The sequence below is a fragment of the Pseudophryne corroboree genome, chromosome 7, assembly GCF_028390025.1.
Source record: "Pseudophryne corroboree isolate aPseCor3 chromosome 7, aPseCor3.hap2, whole genome shotgun sequence".
Taxonomy (NCBI): Eukaryota; Metazoa; Chordata; class Amphibia; order Anura; family Myobatrachidae; genus Pseudophryne; species Pseudophryne corroboree.
In genome coordinates this window covers 32160661-32185263 of record NC_086450.1, presented here as the reverse complement: position 1 = coordinate 32185263, position 24603 = coordinate 32160661, and the positions used below count along the sequence as shown (strand labels likewise).

Sequence of the window (24603 nt, the reverse complement as noted above, 5' to 3'; positions counted from 1 at the left end):
GCAGATTTTGTGAGCAAGGGGTTCAATGGCCACATATGAGGAGAAATACTGTCATTGGTAACGGGGAAATAATTGGTTAGCTGGTCCCTTACTAAAGACCCCGGTGGAGGGACCTTTGTTCAGAGCTAAGATCTAACTCATAAAGGCAACATGGCAGCCAAACTGGGTTAGAACTTGGTGCATATATTGCCAATTAAGCATGCCAACCTGTAAGCCTATTCTGTGTTGTGTGAGGGCAGCAAAAATAGTGCGCACTCACCACCTGCTCCATAATGTCTAGAACTTTATGGGTAATGCTTGAGGCCTCACAACCCAGTATAAACCCTCACATGGTCTGGGTGAATTAAACTGGGGAGGGAAGAGTTTAAATGGTTGGCAATTTTTTTGTCATAGGTTTTAATGTCTGAATTTAGCAGTGTGATGGGCCCTTTAATCTTTGCAGTCATTGGGATCCTTATCAGGTTTAGCAATTGCTATTAATTGGACTTCCAGCATTTCTGTGGGAAAAGTGCCGCCCTCAAAGGCCTCAGTAGACAGTAGACAAAACTGGGGTGCGAACATTCACTAGAGGTGGAGTAAAAGCCATTAATGAATCCATCAGGACTTTGGGCTTTGCCTCTAGTAAACTATTTAATCACTAGTTGAATTTCTTCCAACAAGCAAGAAGAATTTAAACTGTTTAATCTGTATAGGTCTAAAATGAACAGGTTAAGACCTTCGAAGAAAGAATTTATGGAGTCGGATGAGGGTTGAGACATGTGGAAATTAATTTTTAAATTGTAAAATTGCGCACAGTATGAGCTTGGTGGTCTATAATTCTGTTTCTTTCTTGGTATTCCAGCAATTTACATTGAAGAAGTCTACCAACCCTATTCCAAGCAGAATAATATTTTTGTCTTCATTTGTTAAAGACTGATTGCATTGCAGTGAGTAGTAGTTTTTGTGCCGTCGGTAATAATTACATCTGTTCCATTCTCATCCTCAACTTTAGTGTTAAGAACAAAAGTTAATTTAGCACTGCTCAAAATAGCAACACCATTGCTTTTTGAAATGGCCATTGGCCATAAAACGAGTAGGATTCCAGTGCTTTTTGAAAAGACCATTGGCCATATAACAAGTAGGATTCCTGTGCTTTTTGAAACGGCCATTGGCCATATAACGAGTAGAATTCCTGTGCTTTTTGAAAAAGCCATTGGCCATATAACGAGTGGGATTCCTGTGATTTTTGAAAAGGCCATTGGCCATATAACGAGTGGGATTCCTGTGCTTTTTGAAAAGGCAATTGGCCATATAACGAGTGGGATTCCTGTGCTTTTTGAAAAGGCCATTGGCCATATAACGACTGGGATTCCTGTGCTTTTTGAAAAGGCCATTGGCCATATAATGAGTGGGATTCCTGTGCTTTTTGAAAAGGCCATTGGCCATATAACGAGAGGGATTCCTGTGCTTTTTGAAAAGGCCATTGGCCATATAACGAGTGGGATTCCTGTGCTTTTTGAAAATGCCATTGGCCATATAACGAGTGGGAATCCTGTGCTTTTTGAAAATGCCATTGGCCATATAACGAGTGGGATTCCTGTGCTTTTTGAAAAGGCCATTGGCCATATAACGAGTGGGATTCCTGTGCTTTTTGAAAAGGCCATTGGCCATATAACGAGTGGGATTCCTGTGCTTTTTGAAAAGGCTATTGGCCATATAACGAGTGGGATTCCTGTGCTTTTTGAGAAGGCCATTGGCCATATAACGAGAGGGATTCCTGTGCTTTTTGAAAAGGCCATTGGCCATATAACGAGTGGGATTCCTGTGCTTTTTGAAAAGGCCATTGGCCATATAACGAGTGGGATTCCTGTGCTTTTTGAAAAGCCCATTGGCCATATAACGAGTGGGATTCCTGTGCTTTTTGAAAAGGCCATTGGCCATGTAACAAGGAAAACTGAACTAGTCCATGGATTTGGGCTTCTGTATTTTCCACGGGGAATAGAGAGCGGCAAAATATCTGCATTTGGCAGTAGGCAGGAGCCATCACCCCCCATGTACTTCCCTGGTCATACAAAGAATAACAGAATAGACCCACGAAACTGAATATGTTTTCACATAATCAAACTGCATACATTTTACATGGAAAAACATTGAAATAACTCAAAAGGGAAACAGCACTGACTAAGAGATAATAAGAGACTATCATGGGGGTAGAAGAGATTAATAATATATCCGACACATTCCCACACCATCTTCCAGTAGGCACTGGTGAAACACCAGAACAGCATGTACCTCATGTGTACCAATCAGTGACCAGTGGTCAGATGTACCAACATGGCAATGGAATGCCCTAGATGACAGAGGAGACAATCTAGCTATAGGCTAATCCAACCTGAGACCATTCAGACTGCAGAGATGCTCTCCTGGTGGGAGCGGTGAGATGACACCGGGTGACGTGTGGTGACACTGGCAACACTTTGGGGTATATTTACTAACATTCGTAATTTTCGGAAAAAGGTCAAAGTTCAATCACGAATGACATCGACAGTGTAAAATTGCAACTTTTTGAATTGATTACGACTAATTTACTAAGCTGCCGTATTTTGCCTTTTCGGGTTTTCCGACGTCGATGTCATTCTTGTTTTTTTTCTGTTTTTTACGGCAGTGATTAGCAAAACACTGGCGACTTTTTCAAAATGAATCTCGGCCGGATCTGTGTGATCCGTGCTGGGGTTCATTTTTTTTTTTTTTTAAATAAACACTGTAAAACTTAAAAAAAAATTGCGTGGGGTCCCCCCTCCTAAGCATAACCAGCCTCGGGCTCTTTGAGCCGATCCTGGTTGCAGAAATATGGGGGAAAAAATGACATGGGTTCCCCCATATTTAAGCAACCAGCATCGGGCTCTGCGCCTGGTCCTGGTTCCAAAAATACGGGGGACAAAAAGCGTAGGGGTCCCCCGTATTTTTAAAACCAGCACCGGGCTCCACTAGCTGGACAGATAATGCCACAGCCGGGGGTCACTTTTATGTAGTGCCCTGCGGCCGTGGCATCAAAAATCCAACTAGTCACCCCTGGCCGGGGTACCCTGGGGGAGTGGGGACCCATTCAATCAAGGGGTCCCCCCCCCCAGCCACCCAAGGGCCAGGGGTGAAGCCCGAGGCTGTCCCCCCCATCCAATTGGCTGCGGATGGGGGGCTGATAGCCTTTTGTGAAAATGAAAAGATATTGTTTTTAGTAGCAGTACTACATGGCCCAGCAAGCCTCCCCCGCATGCTGGTACTTGGAGAACCACAAGTACCAGCATGCAGCGGAAAAACGGGCCCGCTGGTACCTGTAGTACTACTACAGGTACCAGCGGTTGACCGAAAGTGACCTCACCGCTGAGCAGAAAGTTCCCACCATTGGTTACAATGGAGCGCATAGGCGCTACATTGTAACACTGCCGTGTGCCGCCTGTCAGTCAGTACAGGAGCACACAGCCGATCAGGAGGGTGCTACAACGTGGCGCTCCCTGATTGGCTGAAGAAACCCACTTAGACAGAAGTCAGAGTGGGTTTCTGGCAGTCGGGGAAAGGGGACCCATGTGCAAACATGGGTCCCCTTTCAGTGCGTGGCTCGGGTGTCCGTTTTTTTATTTTATTCAAGTACGTGGATTACAAATGGATGCTACGAGGAGCCTGGGACCCTGGAGCTGGTGAGTATAATTTATTCAACAGGTACCCCTTGGATTCTACTGGAGAAGAGGACCGACCTGCGTGGGGCCATAGGTAAGTATGTTTGTGTGGATGTATGTAATAAATCTTTACTTTCAAGGTGTGTGTGTCTTGTCTTTTTTTGGGTATTTTTTTAGTAGTAGTACTACAGGTACCAGCGGGCCCGTTTTTCCGCCGCATGCTGGTACTTGTGGTTCTCCAAGTACCAGCATGCGGGGGAGGCTTGCTGGGCCTTGTAGTACCGCTACTAAAAACAATATCTTTTCATTTTCACAAAAGGCTATCAGCCCCCAATCCGCAGCCAATTGGATGGGGGGGACAGCCTCGGGCTTCACCCCTGGCCCTTGGGTGGCTGGGGGGGGGGACCCCTTGATTGAAGGGGTCCCCACTCCCCCAGGGTACCCCGGCCAGGGGTGACTAGTTGGATATTTGATGCCACGGCCGCAGGGCACTATATAAAAGTGACCCCCGGCTGTGGCATTATCTGTCCAGCTAGTGGAGCCCGGTGCTGGTTTTAAAAATACGGGGGACCCCTACTCTTTTTGTCCCCCGTATTTTTGGAACCAGGACCAGGCGCAGAGCGCGATGCTGGTTGCTTAAATATGGGGGAACCCCTGTCAAATTTTTCCCTATATTTCTGCAACCAGGATCGGCTCAAAGAGCCCGAGGCTGGTTATGCTTAGGAGGGGGGACCCCACGCAATTTTTATTTAGAAAATAACCACTTTCCCACCCCTTCCCACTGATATACATGCACGGATCTCATGGATCCCTGCATGCCTATACAATCACGGATTAAAAAAGCAGGTCTGTTTTTTTTTAGCACTTTTTTACGAGTTGTAATTTTTCACGGCAGTGTTTTTTTTTTTTTTTTTGCTTTGCACTTCTTAGTAAATGACCGAGATTCATACTTAAACAGCCGCGTTTTGACCGATGGTGTATTCATTCGTAATTATTTTCATGGACTACCCAAAAATTACGAATGCCCTCATCACTGCCGTGATTTGAGTTTAGTAAATTACCGAGATGACACTTTGAAGAAAAAACGGCATCTCGGTCAAAATCGGGACCTTAGTAAATGTACCCCTTTGTCTCTAATGAGAGTGGTAATAACCATCCAAAACACCAGAACATATAAATATTAATGGGATAGTTGGGAGGAACCACTTTTTAAGAAGTGGCCTGTTCAGCAGCAGAATATAAAGGCCCCCCCTGATCATATATTCAATAAGCTCACAGCCATAGTCCAAAGACAAACAGCTTCTAAAGCAAAAAATAGAAGCCAGGTGAATCGTTGAAAGGCTTAATTTTTTTTTTTTTAACATTGCAGGAATCACTAACTTTAGTCAAATGAGACACAAAGAGGTGGACAGGTGTGGTATAGAGCGTCGACCACACTTAGATCGACAGTGTTTAGGTCGACCACTATTGGTCCGCGCCAATGAAACGGCGGCCGAACGCCGCCGACCCGCCCCCTCCCGCTCAGCGACCGCCTCTGCCTGTCAATCAGGCAGAGGCGATTGTAGGGCTGAGACGGCCGTCGGCTGTCTGGCATGCGCCGGCACACTGTGGTGCTAGCACATGTGCAGTTCAGTCCTCATCGGCTGCTGTGCGAAAACGCACAGCAGCGATCAGGTCTGAATTAGGCCCAGTGAACGGGAACCCCAATTAGTGCACCGTGTCCCCTCGCATGGCTTGCTTCACTCGCCATGCTTCGGGCAAGATACCTAGCTGCGCTCGGCACAGGTTACTATTCCCAATCGTCGTTCACGTGGATCGTTAAGTATGAAAAAGTTAAAAAAAAATAGTGAAATACTCATGTCGACCTTTTGACCTGTCGACCTAGTGACCCTGTTGACCTAGTTACTGTCGAGCAATAGTGGTCGACCTAGACATTGTCGACCTAGAGACCGGATAGCGGGGTGGACAATGTCTGAATGGAGCGTTGCATGGCAGGTGTAGGTGAGGAACGCATAGTGGGGCAACTTAGGGCGTAATTCAGACCTGAACGCTGTTGTGCAAATTCGCGCAGGGGGCGATTATCGGACGACTGCGCATGCGTACGGATCATAACGCGCAGGCGTGAGACCAAACCGCTAAAAGAATCCAGCGTCTTTTTTGATCGCTAGGCGTACGCAGATTGACAGGAAGCGAACGTTTCTAGGTGGTAACTGCCCATTTTCTGGGAGTGTCTGGAAAAACGCAGGCGTTCCCAAGCGTTGTCAGGGTGGGTGTGTGATGTCAGCTCCGGCCCCGATCAGCCCGTTTCTTTTGCACTGCAGGAGTAAGTCCTGGGCTGCGCACAGACTGGAAAAATCGATGGTGAGTGAGTTGCGGATTTGCAGCTGGCCGGAGTTTGCATAGCTTTTCGCACGGCGTACGCAGACTTGCACGGGGCGGGATTTCACTCTGATTGGGTGGAGACTATCAGACCGCAAACCTCTGCAAATTCGCAGAGGAGCAATCAGGTCTGAATTAGGCCCTTAGCTTATTAATGAAGTAGGATGCAGAAGACACATTGGGGTAAATTTACTAAGATGGGAGTTCTATTTAAGATGGGATGTTGCCCATAGCAACCAATCAGATTCCAGGTATTATCTTCTAGAAGGTGCTAGATAAATGAGAAGTAGAATCTGATTGGTTGCTATGGGCAACATCCCATCTTAAATAGAACTCCCATCTTAGTAAATTTACCCCATTTTATAGATAAAAAAACTAGCAACTTGGTGGCCGACATTGAGGTTACACCATGTGCTCCTAGGCCATAAACTGTTTATTCCAGAGCTCTCGGCACGCCGATCTATCAACCAAACAAGAGCTTAAGAAACATGTCATTTAAATGAGTGAAATGCGTCCAGAAGGTGACGACCTGACAAGGAGAGTTACAGTTCCCCAGGCCAGCAAGAAACAATGCAGATTGTCCACCAGCATCACACGCAGCCCAATGAGTCATTATAACGAGCAAGGAAAACCCATTAGCCGACATTACAAAGAGATATTATTTATTAGAATGATTTATCAATAATGTTTTACAACGATGCGTTCTCATACACCGTGCTTCAGTCGCGCCAAACAGCCCCTCTCTGCGCGTTAGATCCCATGTGACTCAGGGGGACATTTACTAAGCAGTGATAAGAGCAAAGAAGTGAGCCAGTGGAGGTGTTGCCCATGGCAACCAATCAGCACTGAAGTAACATATATAATTTGCATACTATAAAATGATACAGAGCTGTTGATTGGTTGATGGGGCCACTTCTCCACTGGCTCACTTCTCCGCTCTTATCACTGCTTAGTAAATGTCCCCCTCAGCCACTCCAAAATGTGCATTCACATAAATAGCATCAAGACTACATTACTGTAATACACTGATGAGTGTGATGTGCGACATTTGTACATCTGTGTGTGACTGAGTCTGTATACAAAGTGCTGCCATGTAGCAGCTGCGTCTTTTTTTCATGCCAAGTTCTGTTGTGCTTCATCTGCAACTTTCTACGTGTGTAAAACCAATCCCTGTGCAGTTAAATTCGCAGCTCGGCGTCTCCGGGACACAATGAGGGGTGTTTTGCTGCGTCTGCAATGTGAATAAGGGGCAAAATTGAAAGAAGAAAGTATGCTACACCTCTCAAAGCGGCTCAGCCGCGGCAGGCGTCTCACGCCATATAGCATATGAGCGAACATTTGAACATGTCCACCTTTTGACCATGTCGACCATATGTTGTCACCCTATTGACTGTCGACCTAATAACTGTCGACTTATCATCCAGATCCCTAGTTTTGTCATGAGCCACTTGGCCTACAGACATGCCTTTGGATTGTGGGAAAATAGTATACCAGAGAATCTGAATGAAACCGACACAAACATGAGGAGAACATACAGGGCAGGATGTAATAAAAGGAAAATGTAAAAAAAAAAAAAAAAAATGTTGGGGGATTTTTAATGCATTTCCATATGTGCTGAGAATTGGACGCTGGGGTTTCGGTGCGGAGGGTAACGCTTGCTTTTGCCCGATAGAACATTATCCTTCCTGAGAGGGATCTGATTGGATCAGTGCTGTGAATTGAATATCTTTAAATAAGTAGGACTAGGTCCACCATTCTTATGAATACATCTCCCCATGGTATCATGACTCGAGTCGCCACCTTTCAAGAATCCTGCTTCCTGAAACCCTGGGCATCTCACCTCCTACAGCCCACCATTCTAACAGAATATCCCTGGCTAGCGGCCAGCAATGGCACCGGTGTACCAGCTACTGGGCACTGAACGTCCCAAGTGACAACCTAAACCTAGGATGACTCTCAGACGGCCACAGCAGAATTTACTGCCCCCGGTGACTGTAGGAATCAGCATTTTGCATGGAATTCCTAACACTCCTAATAAAACAAGAACAGCTATGAGGCCACCAAAGTGCTACAGGGCCATCAACAGGTCCACCTCAGGGATGGTGTAACAGAGGTCGGATCAAATATATTTTCCAAGGGAGAGTATACAGAACCAATCGCAAACACTTTTATGGCGTAAGGCCAGAGTGGGCCTAAGAGCCTGAGATGACGAAGCAGCGGAAGAGCCACTACTTGTCTGAGATCAATTATGGCAGCCCTTAAGTTTCCTGATGGTAAGAAGAGATTGAGTCCATGTGAATTTACTAAACATTGGAAATCAATCAATTCAATTAAAGTGAAGACAAGCAGAGGCCTACCTTACTCCAATCATTGCCCATAGTTTAATTGAGACTGAACATTTTGTTGCTGAAATGATCGCAAACATAGGGCAACAGATCCCTCTAGATCCCAACTGGTGGGATGAGCCTCACATCAGCCCCGATGAGATACGTAAGGAACAAGTATTGAACTTACTTATGGACCGAGTTGCTTCATTCAGTCCGCACCCATTAGGTTTTGGATTAACGGTCCCGGTACAATATAGTAGATACCCACCAGTGATACTGATACTCTAGCCATGCAGATCAAAGGATAAAATTACTCAGAAGAGTCACTGTCCATGGGCATACCAAGCCCACTAATGCTTGTACAGAAAAACAGATGGAAGAATAGAATTCTGCTTTGACTAACACAAGCAGAACATTATCTGGGAGGCAAAATTATTAAATGTTACAGCATATTTAGACGAGATAGTTTACAGAAAGTCATCTGCCTAGAACAGAACGGTGGCCACCATGCGGGTGCAGGGAACAGACCATAGGTGTGTGATGTACACTTGGATACTTGTTTGGGCGGTGCAGATGGAGATGGGGCGCTTGCTTCATGCCGTTCTATTGACCCCAGTCTGGGAAGGGTATAAGTTGTTCCACTACTAATGATGATGGTTGTGGGAGGAAACACAGTGGGAGGCGCACCTGTATACATGAAGACGGGTGGATATTTGCATTAGCATAAGGAGTAATCTGGCTGCAGCGGAGGTGCAACTCAGAATCAGGCTCACTGTGTGTATGTCAGCATTACACCAGGTTCCATCTAGAGCCTTCCAGAGATTCAATAGCGCCTTATGGGGGTAATTCCAAGTTGATCGCAGCAGGAAATTTTTTAGCAGTTGGGCAAAACCATGTGCACTGCAGGGGAGGCAGATATAACATGTGCAGAGAGAGTTAGATTTGGGTGGGTTATTTTGTTTCTGTGCAGGGTAAATACTGGCTGCTTTATTTTTACACTGCAATTTAGATTGTAGATTGAACTCACCCCACCCAAATCTAACTCTCTCTGCACATGTTATATCTGCCCCTCCCTGCAGTGCACATGGGGGGTCATTCCGAGTTGTTCGCTCGCAAGCTGCTTTTAGCAGCTTTGCACACGCTAAGCCGCCGCCTACTGGGAGTGAATCTTAGCTTCTTAAAATTGCGAACGAAAGATTCGCAATATTGCGATAAGACATCTCTGTGCAGTTTCTGAGTAACTCGAAACATACTCTGCCAGTGCGATCAGTTCAGTGCTTGTCGTTCCTGGTTTGACGTCACAAACACACCCAGCGTTCGCCCAGACACTCCTCCGTTTCTCCAGCCACTCCCGCGTTTTTCCCAGAAACGGTAGCGTTTTTTCACACACTCCCATAAAACGGCCAGTTTCCGCCCAGAAACACCCACTTCCTGTCAATCACATTACAATCACCAGAACGAAGAAAAAACCGTGAGTAAAATTCCTAACTGCATAGCAAATTTACTTGGCGCAGTCGCAGTGCGGACATTGCGCATGCGCACTAAGCGGAAAATCGCTGCGATGCGAAGAAATTTACCGAGCGAACAACTCGGAATGACCCCCATGGGCCCTCATTCCGAGTTGTTCGCTCGCTAGCTGCTTTTAGCAGCATTGCACACGCTAAGCCGCCGCCCTCTAGGAGTGTCTCTTAGCTTAGCAGAATTGCGAACGAAAGATTAGCAGAATTGCGAATAGAAAATTCTTAGCAGTTTCTGTGTAGCTCCAGACTTACTCAGCCATTGCGATCAGTTCAGTCAGTTCGTTCCTGGTTTGACGTCACAAACACACCCAGCGTTCGGCCAGACACTCCCCCGTTTCTTCAGACACTCCCGCGGTTTTCCCAGAAACGGCAGCGTTTTTTCGCACACGCCCAGAAAACGGCCAGTTTCCGCCCAGAAACACCCACTTCCTGTCAATCACACTCCGATCACCAGAACGATGAAAAATCCTCGTTATGCCGTGAGTAAAATACCTAAATTTTGAGTAAAATAACTAAGCGCATGCGCTCTGCGAACCTTGGAGGTCATTCCGAGTTGTTCGCTCGGTAAATTTTTTCGCAATGCAGCGATTTTACGCTTAGTGCGCATGCGCAATGTCCGCACTGCGACTGCGCCAAGTAAATTTGCTATGCAGTTAGGAATTTTACTCACGGTTTTTTCTTCGTTCTGGTAATCGTAATGTGATTGACAGGAAATGGGTGTTTCTGGGCGGAAACAGGCCGTTTTATGGGTGTGTGCGAAAAAACGCTACCGTTTCTGGGAAAAACGCGGGAGTGGCTGAAGAAACGGAGGAGTGTCTGGGCGAACGCTGGGTGTGTTTGTGACGTCAAACCAGGAACGACAAGCACTGAACACTGATCGCAGATGCCGAGTAAGTCTGAAGCTACTCAGAAACTGCTAAGAGGTGTGTGGTCGCAATTTTTAGAATCTTTCGTTCGCAATTTTAAGAAGCTAAGATTCACTCCCAGTAGGCGGCGGCTTAGCGTGTGTAAAGCTGCTAAAAGCAGCTTGCGAGCGAACAACTCGGAATGAGGGCCCTTGCGCATGCGCAGTAAGCGACTAATCGCAATATAGCGAAAATCGGCAACGAGCGAACAACTCGGAATAACCACCATGGTTTTGCCCAACTGCTAAAAAATTTCCTGCTGCGATCAACTTGGAATTACCCCCTATGTACCATATAGGGCGGCTGTGTAATGCAAAAGCCTATAAAGGGACACTAGCAGCAAAGTAAACAATTTTTTTTTTTAACACAGCACAACCTGCTTTCCTAATGGTGCATACCCATTTCACTGAGAGATCTTTGGTCAAGGCTCTGCCTCAATGATTCCCTCTATGCAACATGTAATTCCTTTATAAATAATGAATAATCTTCACCCAGTTTAAAACTGGCTCCATCCCCTTCTGTGACACAGCTAACTACCTCAGTACTATGCTCTCTCATATCTCCACCCACTTCTACACTGGCTCCACCCCCTTCTGTGACACAGATAACTACCTCAGTACTATGCTCTCTCATATCTCCACCCACTTCTACACTGGCTCCACCCCCTTCTGTGGCCCAGCAACCTACCTCAGTACTAAAGTATGCTCTCTCATATCTCCACCCACTTCTACACTGGCTCCACCCCCAGCAACCCACCTCAGTACTAAAGTATGCTCTCTCATATCTCCACCCACTTCTACACTGGCTCCACCCCCAGCAACCCACCTCAGTACTAAAGTATGCTCTCTCATATCTGCACCCACTTCTACACTGGCTCCACCCCCTTCTGTGACACAGCTAACTACCTCAGTACTATGCTCTCTCATATCTCCACCCACTTCTACACTGGCTCCACCCCCTTCTGTGGCCCAGCAACCTACCTCAGTACTACAGTATGCTCTCTCATATCTCCACCCACTTCTACACTGGCTCCAGTCCCTTCTGTGACACAGCTAACTACCTCAGTACTATGCTCTCTCATATCTCCACCCACTTCTACACTGGCTCCACCCCCTTCAGTGACACAGCTAACTACCTCAGTACTATGCTCTCTCATATCTCCAGCCACTTCTACACTGGCTCCATCCCCTTCTGTGGCCCAGCAACCTACCTCAGTACTACAGTATGCTCTCTCATATCTCCACCCACTTCTACACTGGCTCCACCCCCTTCTGTGGCCCCGCAACCTACCTCAGTACTACAGTATGCTCTCTCATATCTCCAGCCACTTCTACACTGGCTCCACCCCCTTCTGTGGCCCAGCAACCCACCTCAGTACTACAGTATGCTCTCTCATATCTCCACCCACTTCTACACTGGCTCCACCCCCTTCTGTGGCCCAGCAACCCACCTCAGTACTACAGTATGCTCTCTCATATCTCCACCCACTTCTACACTGGCTCCACCCCCTTCTGTGGCCCAGCAACCCACCTCAGTACTACAGTATGCTCTCTCATATCTCCACCCACTTCTACACTGGCTCCATCCCCTCCTGTGGCCCAGCAACCCACCTCAGTACTACAGTATGCTCTCTCATATCTCCACCCACTTCTACACTGGCTCCACCCCCTCCTGTGGCCCAGCAACCTACCTCAGTACTACAGTATGCTCTCTCATATCTCCACCCACTTCTACACTGGCTCCACCCCCTTCTGTGGCCCAGCAACCTACCTCAGTACTACAGTATGCTCTCTCATATCTCCACCCACTTCTACACTGGCTCCATTCCCTTCTGTGGCCCAGCAACCTACCTCAGTAATACAGTATGCTCTCTCATATCTCCACCCACTTCTACACTGGCTCCACCCCTTCTGTGGCCCAGCAACCTACCTCAGTACTACAGTATGCTCTCTCATATCTCCACCCACTTCTACACTGGCTCCACCCCCTTATATGGCCCAGCAACCTACCTCAGTACTACAGTATGCTCGCTCATATCTCCACCCACTTCTACACTGGCTCCATCCTCTTCTGTGGCCCAGCAACCTACCTCAGTACTACAGTATGCTCTCTCATATCTCCACCCACTTCTACACTGGCTCCACCCCCTTCTGTGGCCCAGCAACCTACCTCAGTACTATGCTCTCTCATATCTCCACCCACTTCTACACTGTCTCCATCCCCTTCTGTGGCCCAGCAACCTACCTCAGTACTACTACAGTATGCTCTCTCATATCTCCACCCACTTCTACACTGGCTCCATCCCCTTCTGTGGCCCAGCAACCTACCTCAGTACTATGCTCTCTCATATCTCCACCCACTTCTACACTGGCTCCATCCCCTTCTGTGGCCCAGCAACCTACCTCAGTACTATGCTCTCTCATATCTCCACCCACTTCTACATTGGTTCCACTGTATTGGATTGTGACAGCTACCTACTTCAGGGTCCCAATATCTCCACTCCCTTCTACAAGGCCTCCTCTGTCTTCTAACTTTGACTCAGATACCTAGCTAACTACCTACCTACCTACCTACCAGACTCCATGTTCACTGAGGTGAAAAAAAGAAAATCAATATATAGGGGTGTATTTACTAAATTGTGGGGTTTTTTTTAGAAGTGGGGATGTTGCCCACAGCAACCAATCAGATTCTAGCTATTATCTTCTAGAACAGGGGTGGGCAATTATTTCAGCTGAGGGGCCACTTGACACTTTCCTGTCAGTATTCGGGGGCCGCACACAAAATAGCAGCCCCCCCATGCGCCAAAAATATAGGGACGTGGCTTCGTGTGGAAGAGGCGTGGCCAAAACATAATACAGATTCATATTAGGCTGCACAATAGTATCCATTATTCAAATTACACCACACAGTAGCGCCACTTACACACATTACACCAGGTAGAGCCCCTTTTACACATATTACGCCAGCAGAGCCCGTCACACATTATGCCAGGTAGAGACCCATTTTACAGATTACTCCAGGTAGAGCCCCTATTACACATCACGGCAGGTAAAGCCCCCCTTTACATGACACATTACAGCAGGTAGAACTCTCTTTTACACACTGTGGGGGGGGGGGGGGTTGGTTAGGCTGCGTCCAGGTGGGTTAGGATTAGGCTGCGAGGAGGGGAGGTTAGGGTTGGGCACCACCCTCGGAGGGTTAGGCTACGGGGGGGAGGTTAGGTTTAGGCAGCGGGGACAGGAGGTTGGGTTTAGGCAACCATGGGGGGTGGTTAGGGTTAGGCACCAAGGGAGGAGGTTAGCGTTATGCTGCGGGGAGGGAGGGTTAGGGGGATGGGGAGAGGGGAGAACACCCCTTACTCACCCCTGTTGGTTTCGAGATATCGTGATCCTGGCGTCGGTATTTTGACCGCCGGGATCCCAAACGGCGGTGAATCATACTGATCCAACACATACACAGAATTACAGATGCATAGTTACACAGATACATATACAGAGTTACAGACATACAGTATACACAGAATTACACAGACACATATACAGAGCTACAGACACATACAGAGCTACAGACACACATACAGCGCTACAGACACACATACAGAGCTACAGACACATATAGAGTTACACAGAGACATATACAGAGTTACAGACATACAGTATACACAGAATTACACAGACACATATACAGAGCTACAGACACATACAGAGCTACAGACACACATACAGAGCTACAGACACACATACAGAGCTACAGACACATATAGAGTTACACAGATACATATACAGAGTTACAGACATACAGTATACACAGAATTACACAGACACATATACAGAGCTACAGACACATACAGAGCTACAGACACACATACAGCGCTACAGACACACATACAGAGCTACAGACACATATAGAGTTACACAGAGACATATACAGAGTTACAGGCACATTATTATATACAGTTACACAGACATAATATCATTTATGGTCCCTCATACCTTAAACACTGTCACTGCATGGAAACTTTGACAGGTCCATCATCCTATCTGCAAGTGCAGGAGCATCAGGGCTGTGCTCCGTGCTGGGTAGCCCCGCCCCCACCCCTGCTGGGACACTGCTTCCTCCTTTCTGGTAATCAGGGATGTCCCATTGAAGGAGAGGGGCCCAGGACACATGCCCGAGAGACCCCTGTGACTGAGAGCCCACCTCTGACTGCAGTGCAAAGCAAAGTACTTCCCCTTGTCTCAGAGGCGGATCTTTGCCTGGCTGGCTGGGACTCGGAGGGTAAGTGAGAGTAGCAGGCCAAGGAGGAGGAGGAGCTGTGCAGGCTGACAAGGAGCAGGAGGGGAAAGATCACATAGTGCCGGCTGCGGCTAATAGAGCCGCGCAGCTGCAGGCATCAGCTCGCAGCCGCTGCCGTTGACCTGGGCTGGAAGCTGGCCGGGACAATGGAGTCGAAGTGCCCACATCAGGGCTGGAGCACTGCGGCAAAAGACTCCATTGTCTCCGACAGTTCCGCCCCTGGACTGGCGCCGGTATCTTGGAGGTAGTACTGCCGAGCAATGACAAGCAGCTCAGCTGGTCGGGCCGCTTGTCATTGCGCGCAGGTGGGCGGCAGCGGGCCGGGCAGGATCGGTTCGCGGGCCGCATCCGGCCCGCGGGCCGTATTTTGCCCACCCCTATTCTAGAAGCTGCTAGATAAATGGTAAGTAGAATCTGATAGGTTGCTATGAGCAACACCTCCACTTCTGTAAACTCTCACTTTAGTAAACATACCCCATAGTATCTACATGTAGACATATTGTATTATAGACCTACTTCAGCTTCAGTAGCAGAAGAGCGCATGCTGAGGGCCATCCAATACAGAGCAAGGCCGCCCAGCGCGCAAAGTCCGGCCCAGCGTTGCAGGCGCAATCTAATTGCAATCGTATTGCTGAACTGGAAATTGTGGATGCCCCCTGCATACGCTGCCATCTTTTTCCTCGGAGCGGCTGCGTGTGACGTCGCACAGCCGCTCCGGAAACGGTCCTGACACGCCTCCGTTGGCTGGACCACACCCCGCAAATCTGCGTCGACAGCCGCCGCTGTCAATCAGAGCACGATCACATCATTCAGGGATGCGATCGCACTGAGAGGGTTTGCATGTGCGCTGTGCGGCCGCAGCGCAAGCGCAGATTGCTGAAAATGGCTTGTTTGCGATTTCGGTAATCTGCGGACCTTACAGTACAGGTCATACAGTTAGACAGTCCATGCACTGGTGTTTGTTATATAAGTATTTAGCTACTGCCATCATCACATGGTAATGTTCTATCATGAATATCTACAATATATATCACTGCTTTTTTAAGGGTTAAAGTAATATGTGCATACACATCTAATCACCACACATGCAAAGCTAATGTCCCCCCATGCGCATAGTGATTTGACCCAGAGGGGATCCAGCAAACCCCAAAAGACAATGGGGGTCATTCTGAGTTGATCGCTCGCTAGCTAGTTTTAGCAGCCGTGCAAACGCTATGCCGCCACCCACTGGGGAGTGTATTTTAGCTTAGCAGAAGTGCGAACGCATGTGCAGCCGAGCTCTGCAAAAACAGTTTGTGCAGTTTCAGAGTAGCTGTGAATCTACTCAGCGCTTGCGATCACTTCAGCCTATTCGTGTCCGGATTTGACATCATACACCCGCCCAGCGAACGCCCAGCCACGCCTGCGTTTTTCCAGACACGCCTGCGTTTTTGCAAACACTCCCTGAAAACGGTCAGTTGACACCCAGAAACGCCCCCTTCCTGTCAATCTTCTTGCGGCCGTCAGTGCGAAGAAAAACTTCGCTAGAACCTGTGCACAACCACAAAGGGCTTTGTACCCATACGTCGCGCGTGCGCATTGTGGGGCATACGCATGAGCATAAATGCCGTTTTTTTTTCACCTGATCGCTGCGCTGCGATGATCGGCAGCGAGCGATCACCTCGGAATGACCCCCAATGTTAACTAGCAATTAGGCTTTTCCCTGCATTTAAGGTTGACTTAAGGCCTGCATCCCCATTGAGGTCTATGGGAACAATGGCACAAAATTGATTACCATCTGATTACCCTGGTGTGACCTCTTGGTTAATTGATAGAAGCAGAGACAATGCTTTTCTCCAGCTTCTTGCCGGAGATATGGCAGGATTATTAGGAGAACCCCTCTAGTCCTGCGAGGGTTCTTTCCGGGACAAAATCTGGGTTTAAGCAGTTTAACATCCTACCCCGAGTTCCGAAGAGTCTGTTCAAATATAACTAGTGGGTCTGGGACTGAGGCTCGACAGCAAAAAGGTCGACACACCTTAGGTCGACGCCAATTGGTCGACACACCTTAGGTCGACATGGACAACAGGTCGACATGGACAAAAGGTCGACAGGAACAAGGTCGACATGGAAAAAGGTCGATGAGTTTTTTTATGTTTTTTTTGGTGTCGTTTTCTTCGTAGAGTGACCGGGACCCCCAATTAGTGCACCGCGTCCCCTCGCATGGCTCGCTTCGCTTCGCTCGGCACAGATTACCGTTCCAATCGTAGTCCACGGGGATCGTTAAGTATGAAAAGGTTAAAAAAAAGAAAAAAAATCGTGAAAAACTCATGTCGACCTTTTTCCATGTCGACATTGTTCCTGTCGACCTTTTGTCCATGTCGACCAATTGGCGTCGACCTAAGGTGTGTCGACCTTTTTGCTGTCGACCTGGAGTCCGGGTGGAGTCCACATAGTGATAGCCATGACCTAGCTCTACACTGGACTGCGGAATGTGGATATCGGCAGCGAGAGACCTCCATTTGAGAAGCACTTAGAGTAGAGATCTGAGTAGGAGACTATCATGTGCAGTAGGAAGCTGAATAGATAACGTCATGCTGGGACAGTATCGCTACCATGGCCAAAAATGTCATGCAACCAAAACAGTAAGAAAGGGGTACAGTAGGTGTATTAAGTCTCCTAAAGAGTGAAGAAGAGGACAGGTGGAGAGGTTTCCCATAGCAACCAATCAGCTTAATTTTATAGAATGTATTTGAAAACTGCTAACTGCAAACTGATTGGTTGTTATGGCAAACTTCTCCATTTGGCCACTGCTTTGGTCTTTAGGATGCTTGATGCATCTCCCCCTAAGACTGTGGAGTCAGGAGTCCTGGGTATACTGTCAGTACCGGCAGTAACAGGATGCCCATGTCTTGTGCAGAGTACTAAGGACACTTGCGTGAACTAAAGACTGACCTGATCAGTCAGCACTTGTGGATCATGTGGGAGACGGTGGCATTATTTATTACCAGGCATGTGCTCAGAGGTGTTACAGCCGATGAGGTGGCCCACGTGCAATCTCCACAACGCTGGGGCATGAGCGGTGAATAGTCTGGTGTTCTGCCAAAGTCTGCCGCACATGAGCATATAGCTATAATGGCGTTGGTGACTCTTTCCCTGTGACTTCTTCATCTGCGGCCACAAGCTAGGTATATTCTATTCAATGGGTGCGGTGTGAGCCCCCCGCACAAATGATAGATACTGTATGCCAAGATATCTCATTTCTGGTGTTCCAGGTGGCCACGTCTGGGGGAATATTTTCTGGCCATGGAGAATGCTGATATCGTAGTATAGACCCCAACGGCGACCGTTGCAATTCGGAATACCAGTTCCAACAACCACAAGGCCTGAATGCAGAACAAGCAGACTTCAAATACTCAGACTTGTTACAGATCTGAAAGCTAGAACGTGTTCACTGGCATAATGGAGAGAAGAACCAGGAGATTACCTCTTTGCCACCACCATGGCTAAGCCACCTCTTACCCTTGGAACGGCCCACAGAGCATCATCATTGGCTTACACATAATCTCTGTCCAAGCACAAGCAAAGTACCTGTCCTGTGCCCCACAATAACTGATGGTGACCAGAAAAACTCACTAGCAGTATCCACATAGATGAAGCAAATGCATTATTATAGGAGACAACTCATAGATCACCGGGAGCAGCACTAACTATTCATGAGGAATGGAGGGAACACTCAATTCAGCAGAGGTGGAGCCAAAACGCTACAGTCCCAATATAAATCCGAGTTTAATTGGTTTCATCAGACTGTTACTTAATTAGATAAACTGAGCTCATTGCAATACGGCTTCATGTTCTTTATGAAATGTCACCCTGTCTGTGTATTGGTGCATCACAGGTAATGTCCAGGTGAGAGAAGGAGGGGCTAAATGTCAGCCAATCGGAATGAGGTAACTGCTAATCAGCAGGTGTCAACTTAGCGACTGTCTCAGCAAAGGTGGGGAAAGGTGCATGATAGATAGATAGATAGCTAGATAGATAGATAGATAGATAGATAGATAGATAGATAGATAGATAGATAGAACATTAGATAAATAGGATAAATAAAAAGGTTTTAGAAAGATATATTAATAGATGTACAGCAGAGATATTTGAGATAGTTATTCGAGCCATAGATATGAGATAGATTCTAGATAGATACAGTAGATAGAAAGATAGATAGATAGATAGATAGATAGATAGATAGATAGATAGATAGATAGATAGATAGGATAATTTATAGATAAAAAGGTACTGTAAAGATGTATTGATAGATGTACAGATATTAGATAGTTACAGTATTAGAGACAGATATGAGATATATATTATAGAAATATATACAGTAAATGAGAGCTATAAGATATACAGATTAGATATATAGATATTAGATGAATAAATGAGAGAGAGATAAATAGATCTTAGATAGGTACTAGAGTATTAGATACAGTAACTGAGAGATACTGTATTACACATAGATGAGACAGATATTAGATAAATAGGTAGACGAGAGATATTAGAAAGATAAATAGATATGAGATAGATATTAGACAAATAGGTAAATAAGAGATATTAGAGACAGAGAAGAGATACATAGGTATCAGACAGATAGATAGATAGATAGATAGATAGATAGATAGATAGATAGATAGATAGATAGATAGATAGATAGATAGATACAGTAGATGAGAGATATGAGATAGAGATGAGAGGTATATAGGTATGAGCTAGGTATTAGATAAATAGATGAGATATGAGAGATACATACATATGAGACAGATGACATAGGAATGAGATAGATATGAGCTTGGTATGAGATAGATATGCGCTTGGTATGAGATAGATATGCGCTTGGTATGAGATAGATATGAGCTTGGTATGAGATAGATATGCGCTTGGTATGAGATAGATATGAGCTTGGTATGAGATAGATATGCGCTTGGTATGAGATAGATATGAGCTTGGTATGAGATAGATATGCGCTTGGTATGAGATAGATATGAGCTTGGTATGAGATAGATATGCGCTTGGTATGAGATAGATATGAGCTTGGTATGAGATAGATATGAGCTTGGTATGAGATAGATATGAGCTTGGTATGAGATAGATATGAGCTTGGTATGAGATAGATATGAGCTTGGTATGAGATAGATATGCGCTTGGTATGAGATAGATATGAGCTTGGTATGAGATAGATATGAGCTTGGTATGCGCTTGGTATGAGATAGATATGAGCTTGGTATGAGATAGATATGAGATAGATATGAGCTTGGTATGAGATAGATATGCGCTTGGTATGAGATAGATATGAGCTTGGTATGAGATAGATATGCGCTTGGTATGAGATAGATATGAGCTTGGTATGAGATAGAAATGGGCTGCTAGGTACGAGAGAGGAAGCTATATACAGTAGGCACACTCTCTCCGGCACTGACACACATCAGACAGGCAATGCATATGTTGCCCTGTATATAGATACAATGTATATGCAGTGAGGCAGTCACTGAGCTCCCCCTAGCTCCGGAATCAGTCAGGGAAGTAGTGTCAGTAGTCCTCAGGTCCCCTACCTGCTCCTGGGGGGGGTTGGCCCTGCTCATGGCTGGCTGCTCCTTCGCGGCTGTCATTCTGCGGATCAGGAGACTGTGTTAGGATGGGATCCCTCCTTGTTCCTCCGTCACATTCAGTCTCTAAATCACCCCCATGTAAAAGGATGTGGGCTCCAGGGTGCAGCTGATGGTGCCAGTGCAGGGTGGGTGCTGCTCCTGCAGTCAGGTGCCAGTGTGGGCAGCCCTGGGGATAATGTGCAGCATGCTGCAGAATGTCACATAGAGCCTGTCTCATCCACAGCCTCGGCTACTGAGTCCTGAGCCACCTCCTCCTCTTCTCTCCTCCAGCCCCCTCCCTACTCCTGTATCCACAGCCTCCTCCTCCTCCTCCTCTGTGATGCCTGTGCCAGCCTGGTCCTCTGCTCCTGTGCATCCTACAGACACATCATTATATATACATTACACTACTGTATATACAGCACCCAGATCACTATATAATGTACAGTTACCCCCAGTGCCCATACTCCTATATCCCCCCTCCTCCTCCTCTGTGATGCCTGTGCCAGCCTGGTCCTCTGCTCCTGTGCATCCTACAGACATATCATTATATATACATTATACTACTGTACATACAGCACCCAGATCACTATATAATGTACAGTACAGTAACACCCCAGTGCCCATACTCCTATATCCCCCCTCCTCCTCTGTGATGCCTGTGCCAGCCTGGTGCCCTGCTCCTGTGCATCCTACAGACACATCATTATATACACATTATACTACTGTATATACAGCACCCAGATCACTATATAATGTACAGTAACCCCCCAGTGCCCATACTCCTATATCCCCCCCCCCCTCCTCTGTAATGCCTGTGCCAGCCTGGTCCTCTGCTCCTGTGCATCCTACAGACACATCATTATATATACATTATACTACTGTACATACAGCACCCAGATCACTATATAATGTACAGTAACCCCCCAGTGCCCATACTCCTATATCCCCTCCTTCTCCTCTGTGATGCCTGTGCCAGCCTGGTCCTCTGCTCCTGTGCATCCTACAGACACATCTCCTATATAATAGCCCAGATCTGTGACTTTGTGATTCATTTGCTAACGCTGGGCGGAGTCACAAGACTGGGCGGAGTTAGTCAAATGAGTCACAGATCTGGCCAAATCTACAGGAGACTAGGAGCAGAAGCAGATAGTATGGGCATGGCACAGGCAGGGGTGCATATCTCCCAGCATTTTTCTTCAGGAGCTTTCTTCAGGCAGGAGGAGGGACACACACTCGGCGAAAAGGGGGCGTGGCTTCACGGGAGGGTCCCCGTTTTCGTCAGTGAGGGGGCATGCCCAGCGCTCTGTGAGCTGCTGGCATGCCCCCAGGGGCTGATTATGAGTCCGGGGGGCCCAGGGCACTTGAGACAGGGGAACCCTATCTCATTGCTGTGCCTGCTGTGGGTTGGGGGCGTGGCCTAATCGCGGACGCGCGGCCACGCCCCCTTATGCAAATTCCGATTTTTATTTTTATTTTTTAATGGGATTTTGGCCCCTCAGCTAGGGCTAAATCCAGAGGAGGTGCTCGCTCCCCCCTACACACCCGCACAGGCAGAAGAAAGCAGGGAGACTGCTGCCTCCCTGTAACACCACAGACCTGCCAATACGCAGCAGCGTGTGCTGACTGTAGCACAATGCTGCCGCTGTTGCTGGCAGGACGGGGGAGCTTCTGAGCTGGGACAGAGCTACTCCAGCAGGGGGGGCCCCTAAAACTGTGGGGCCAACGATACGTACCCCCTGCCCCCCCCCCCCCCTTAATCCGGCTCTGCTGCTGGAACCCCCCCTTAATCCGTACCCCCTGATGCCCCCTCTCCCTCTGTCTCCACTATTCACTGCTGCTCTGCTAAGCAGAACAGCGAGTACAGGAACTTTCCAACTGCCCCCCTCCCACCGCGGGACACTGCGACCCGCGGGTGGGACAGCGGGACAGACCCCAAAAAATGGGACTGTCCCGCGAAAATCGGGACATTTGGGAGGTATGGGGGTGTGTGAGGGGGTATGTCATACAGACAGACGGGCACCGGCTCACTGTGTGCTTGACCCCCCACATCGGCATACTCAGCAGGGTCTCTCTGGCGCGGAGGAGCGTCACTTTCTGGCACACTCCACGCTTCTTAGCTGCAGTTTTGTGGGGCACCTGCCACTGTGCAGGTTCCGTACTGCCTCTGTTATCTCCAGCCCCGGCAACCCCACCGCTAGCTGCAGCGCTGCCACCCGCAGTGAGGTGCGCCCAGCTCATTCACACACTTTAGCTGGCGGGTAGCGCTGCAGAAATCCGAGCTGCTTGCAGGCTCCGACCCACTCCTCCCTCCAGCCGCAGCGTCTCCTGGGAGCTAACCAGTCACTCCCAGTCTCCCCTTACCACAGTGCCCGGCAGCCGCGAGGTCCGCGCCACGTGCATGCTATGACCCCCTCCTCCCTCCAGCCGCAGCATCTCCTGGGGGCTAACCAGTCATTTCCAGTCTCACCTTACCACAGTGCCCGGCAGCTGCGCAAGGTCTGTGGTGTGTGACTGAGGAGGGGGGGAGGGATGCGGACAGGCAGAGGAAGCAGGACTCCAGCCTAAGAGAGTCAGCCATGCCAAGTCTCCAGCAGCAGCAGATCCCAACAGGTTGGAGTGGAACAGCAGCAGCCAGCAGCAGTGACTCCGGTAAGACACATCTGTCTGTCACCACTGTTTTGTCCCTAATACCAATCTCTCCCGTGCCCTGTGTTCTGTAATGTCCCTGTCACCCCTGGCCTTGCCCTGCCACCCTTATCCTGGCCTTTTCACCCTTATCCTGGCCCTTTCACCCTTATCCTGGCCCTGTCACCCTTATGCTGGCCCTGTTACCCCTATCCTGGCCCTGTCACCCCTGTGCTTGCCCTGTCAACCCTATACTGGCTCCGTCACCCCTGTCCTGGTCCTGCCGCCCCTACCCTGGCCCTGTCACCCCTATCCTGTCCCTGTCATTTCTGTCCTGGCCCCGTCGCCCCTGTCCTGGCCCCGTCACCCCTGTCCTGGCACCGTCACCCCTGTTCTGACCCTGTCACCCCTGTCCTGGCCCCGTCAACCCTGTTCTGACCCTGTCACCCCTGTCCTAGCCCTGTTACTGCATACCCTCCAACTACCTTTTATGGCATGTACAGTACCCGCAGCGCCTCCAGACCTCTCCCCAATGCACCACACCACATGCGGCACTCCACCCCTCCCCCACATGCTGTGCCTCCAGACCCCCTACACCACCCGCAGCTCCCCCTCCCCCGCCCCTTCACCACCCACAGCACCTCCAGGCCCCCTCCACCATTCACCCCCCTTATATGTCCCCCCCACACCTGCCCCCCTCCACCCGCAGCATCTGCAGGCACCCTCCTCCATCCGCGGTCCCCCCCTCCCCCACCCCTCCCCCACCAATGGCACCACCGCACCTGCCCCTCCACCACCTGCAGCACCTCCGGACCTACTTTCCCATCTGCCGCACCACCCGTACCTGCCCCTACCCTACCCATGGTGCCTGCGGTCCCCTACCCCACCCCCGGCACTCCCGTCCCTTCCCATCCCACAGCACCTCCGGAACCCTTCACCCATCCACAACATACCCACACCTGCCCCTCTCCCACCCGTGGCACCCCTGCCCCTCCCCCACCTGCAGTGCCTCCGGACCCCTCCCCCATCTGCATCCCCCACTCCTCTGCCCCTCCCCCACCAGCAGCACCTCCCGAACCTTCCCCATCCGGGCCCCACCCCCACTTCTGCCCCCCCTCCACCCGCAGCATCTACAGACACCATCCGCAGTCCCCCCCGCACCCGCTACATTCTGTACATCGTGCCCTGCAGGTGCTGTTCACGCCGTCGCAAGGGGCTGCGCCTCCTTCACCATCGCACGCCCTTTCATTGTGCAATATTTAACCACTAACAAAGGA

At 48.6% G+C, this 24603-nt stretch overlaps 1 protein-coding gene across 2 annotated transcripts in view; it reads right to left on the bottom strand.

Annotated features, from left to right (window-relative positions):
* The window catches only part of DPP10 (dipeptidyl peptidase like 10), a 473198-nt gene extending 452211 nt beyond the window's left edge, over positions 1–20987 (bottom strand). Inside the window, exon 1 of one of the 2 annotated variants that reach the window (XM_063932900.1) lies at positions 20663–20987. In XM_063932900.1, the coding sequence (XP_063788970.1) occupies positions 20663–20719 (57 nt within the window). In that variant the 5' untranslated portion in view covers positions 20720–20987. Of the gene's footprint in view, positions 1–14776; positions 14881–20662 lie in introns of those variants that run through there. The other variant, XM_063932902.1, reaches the window with a different exon arrangement.
* Between the last annotated feature and the right edge of the window lie 3616 nt (positions 20988–24603).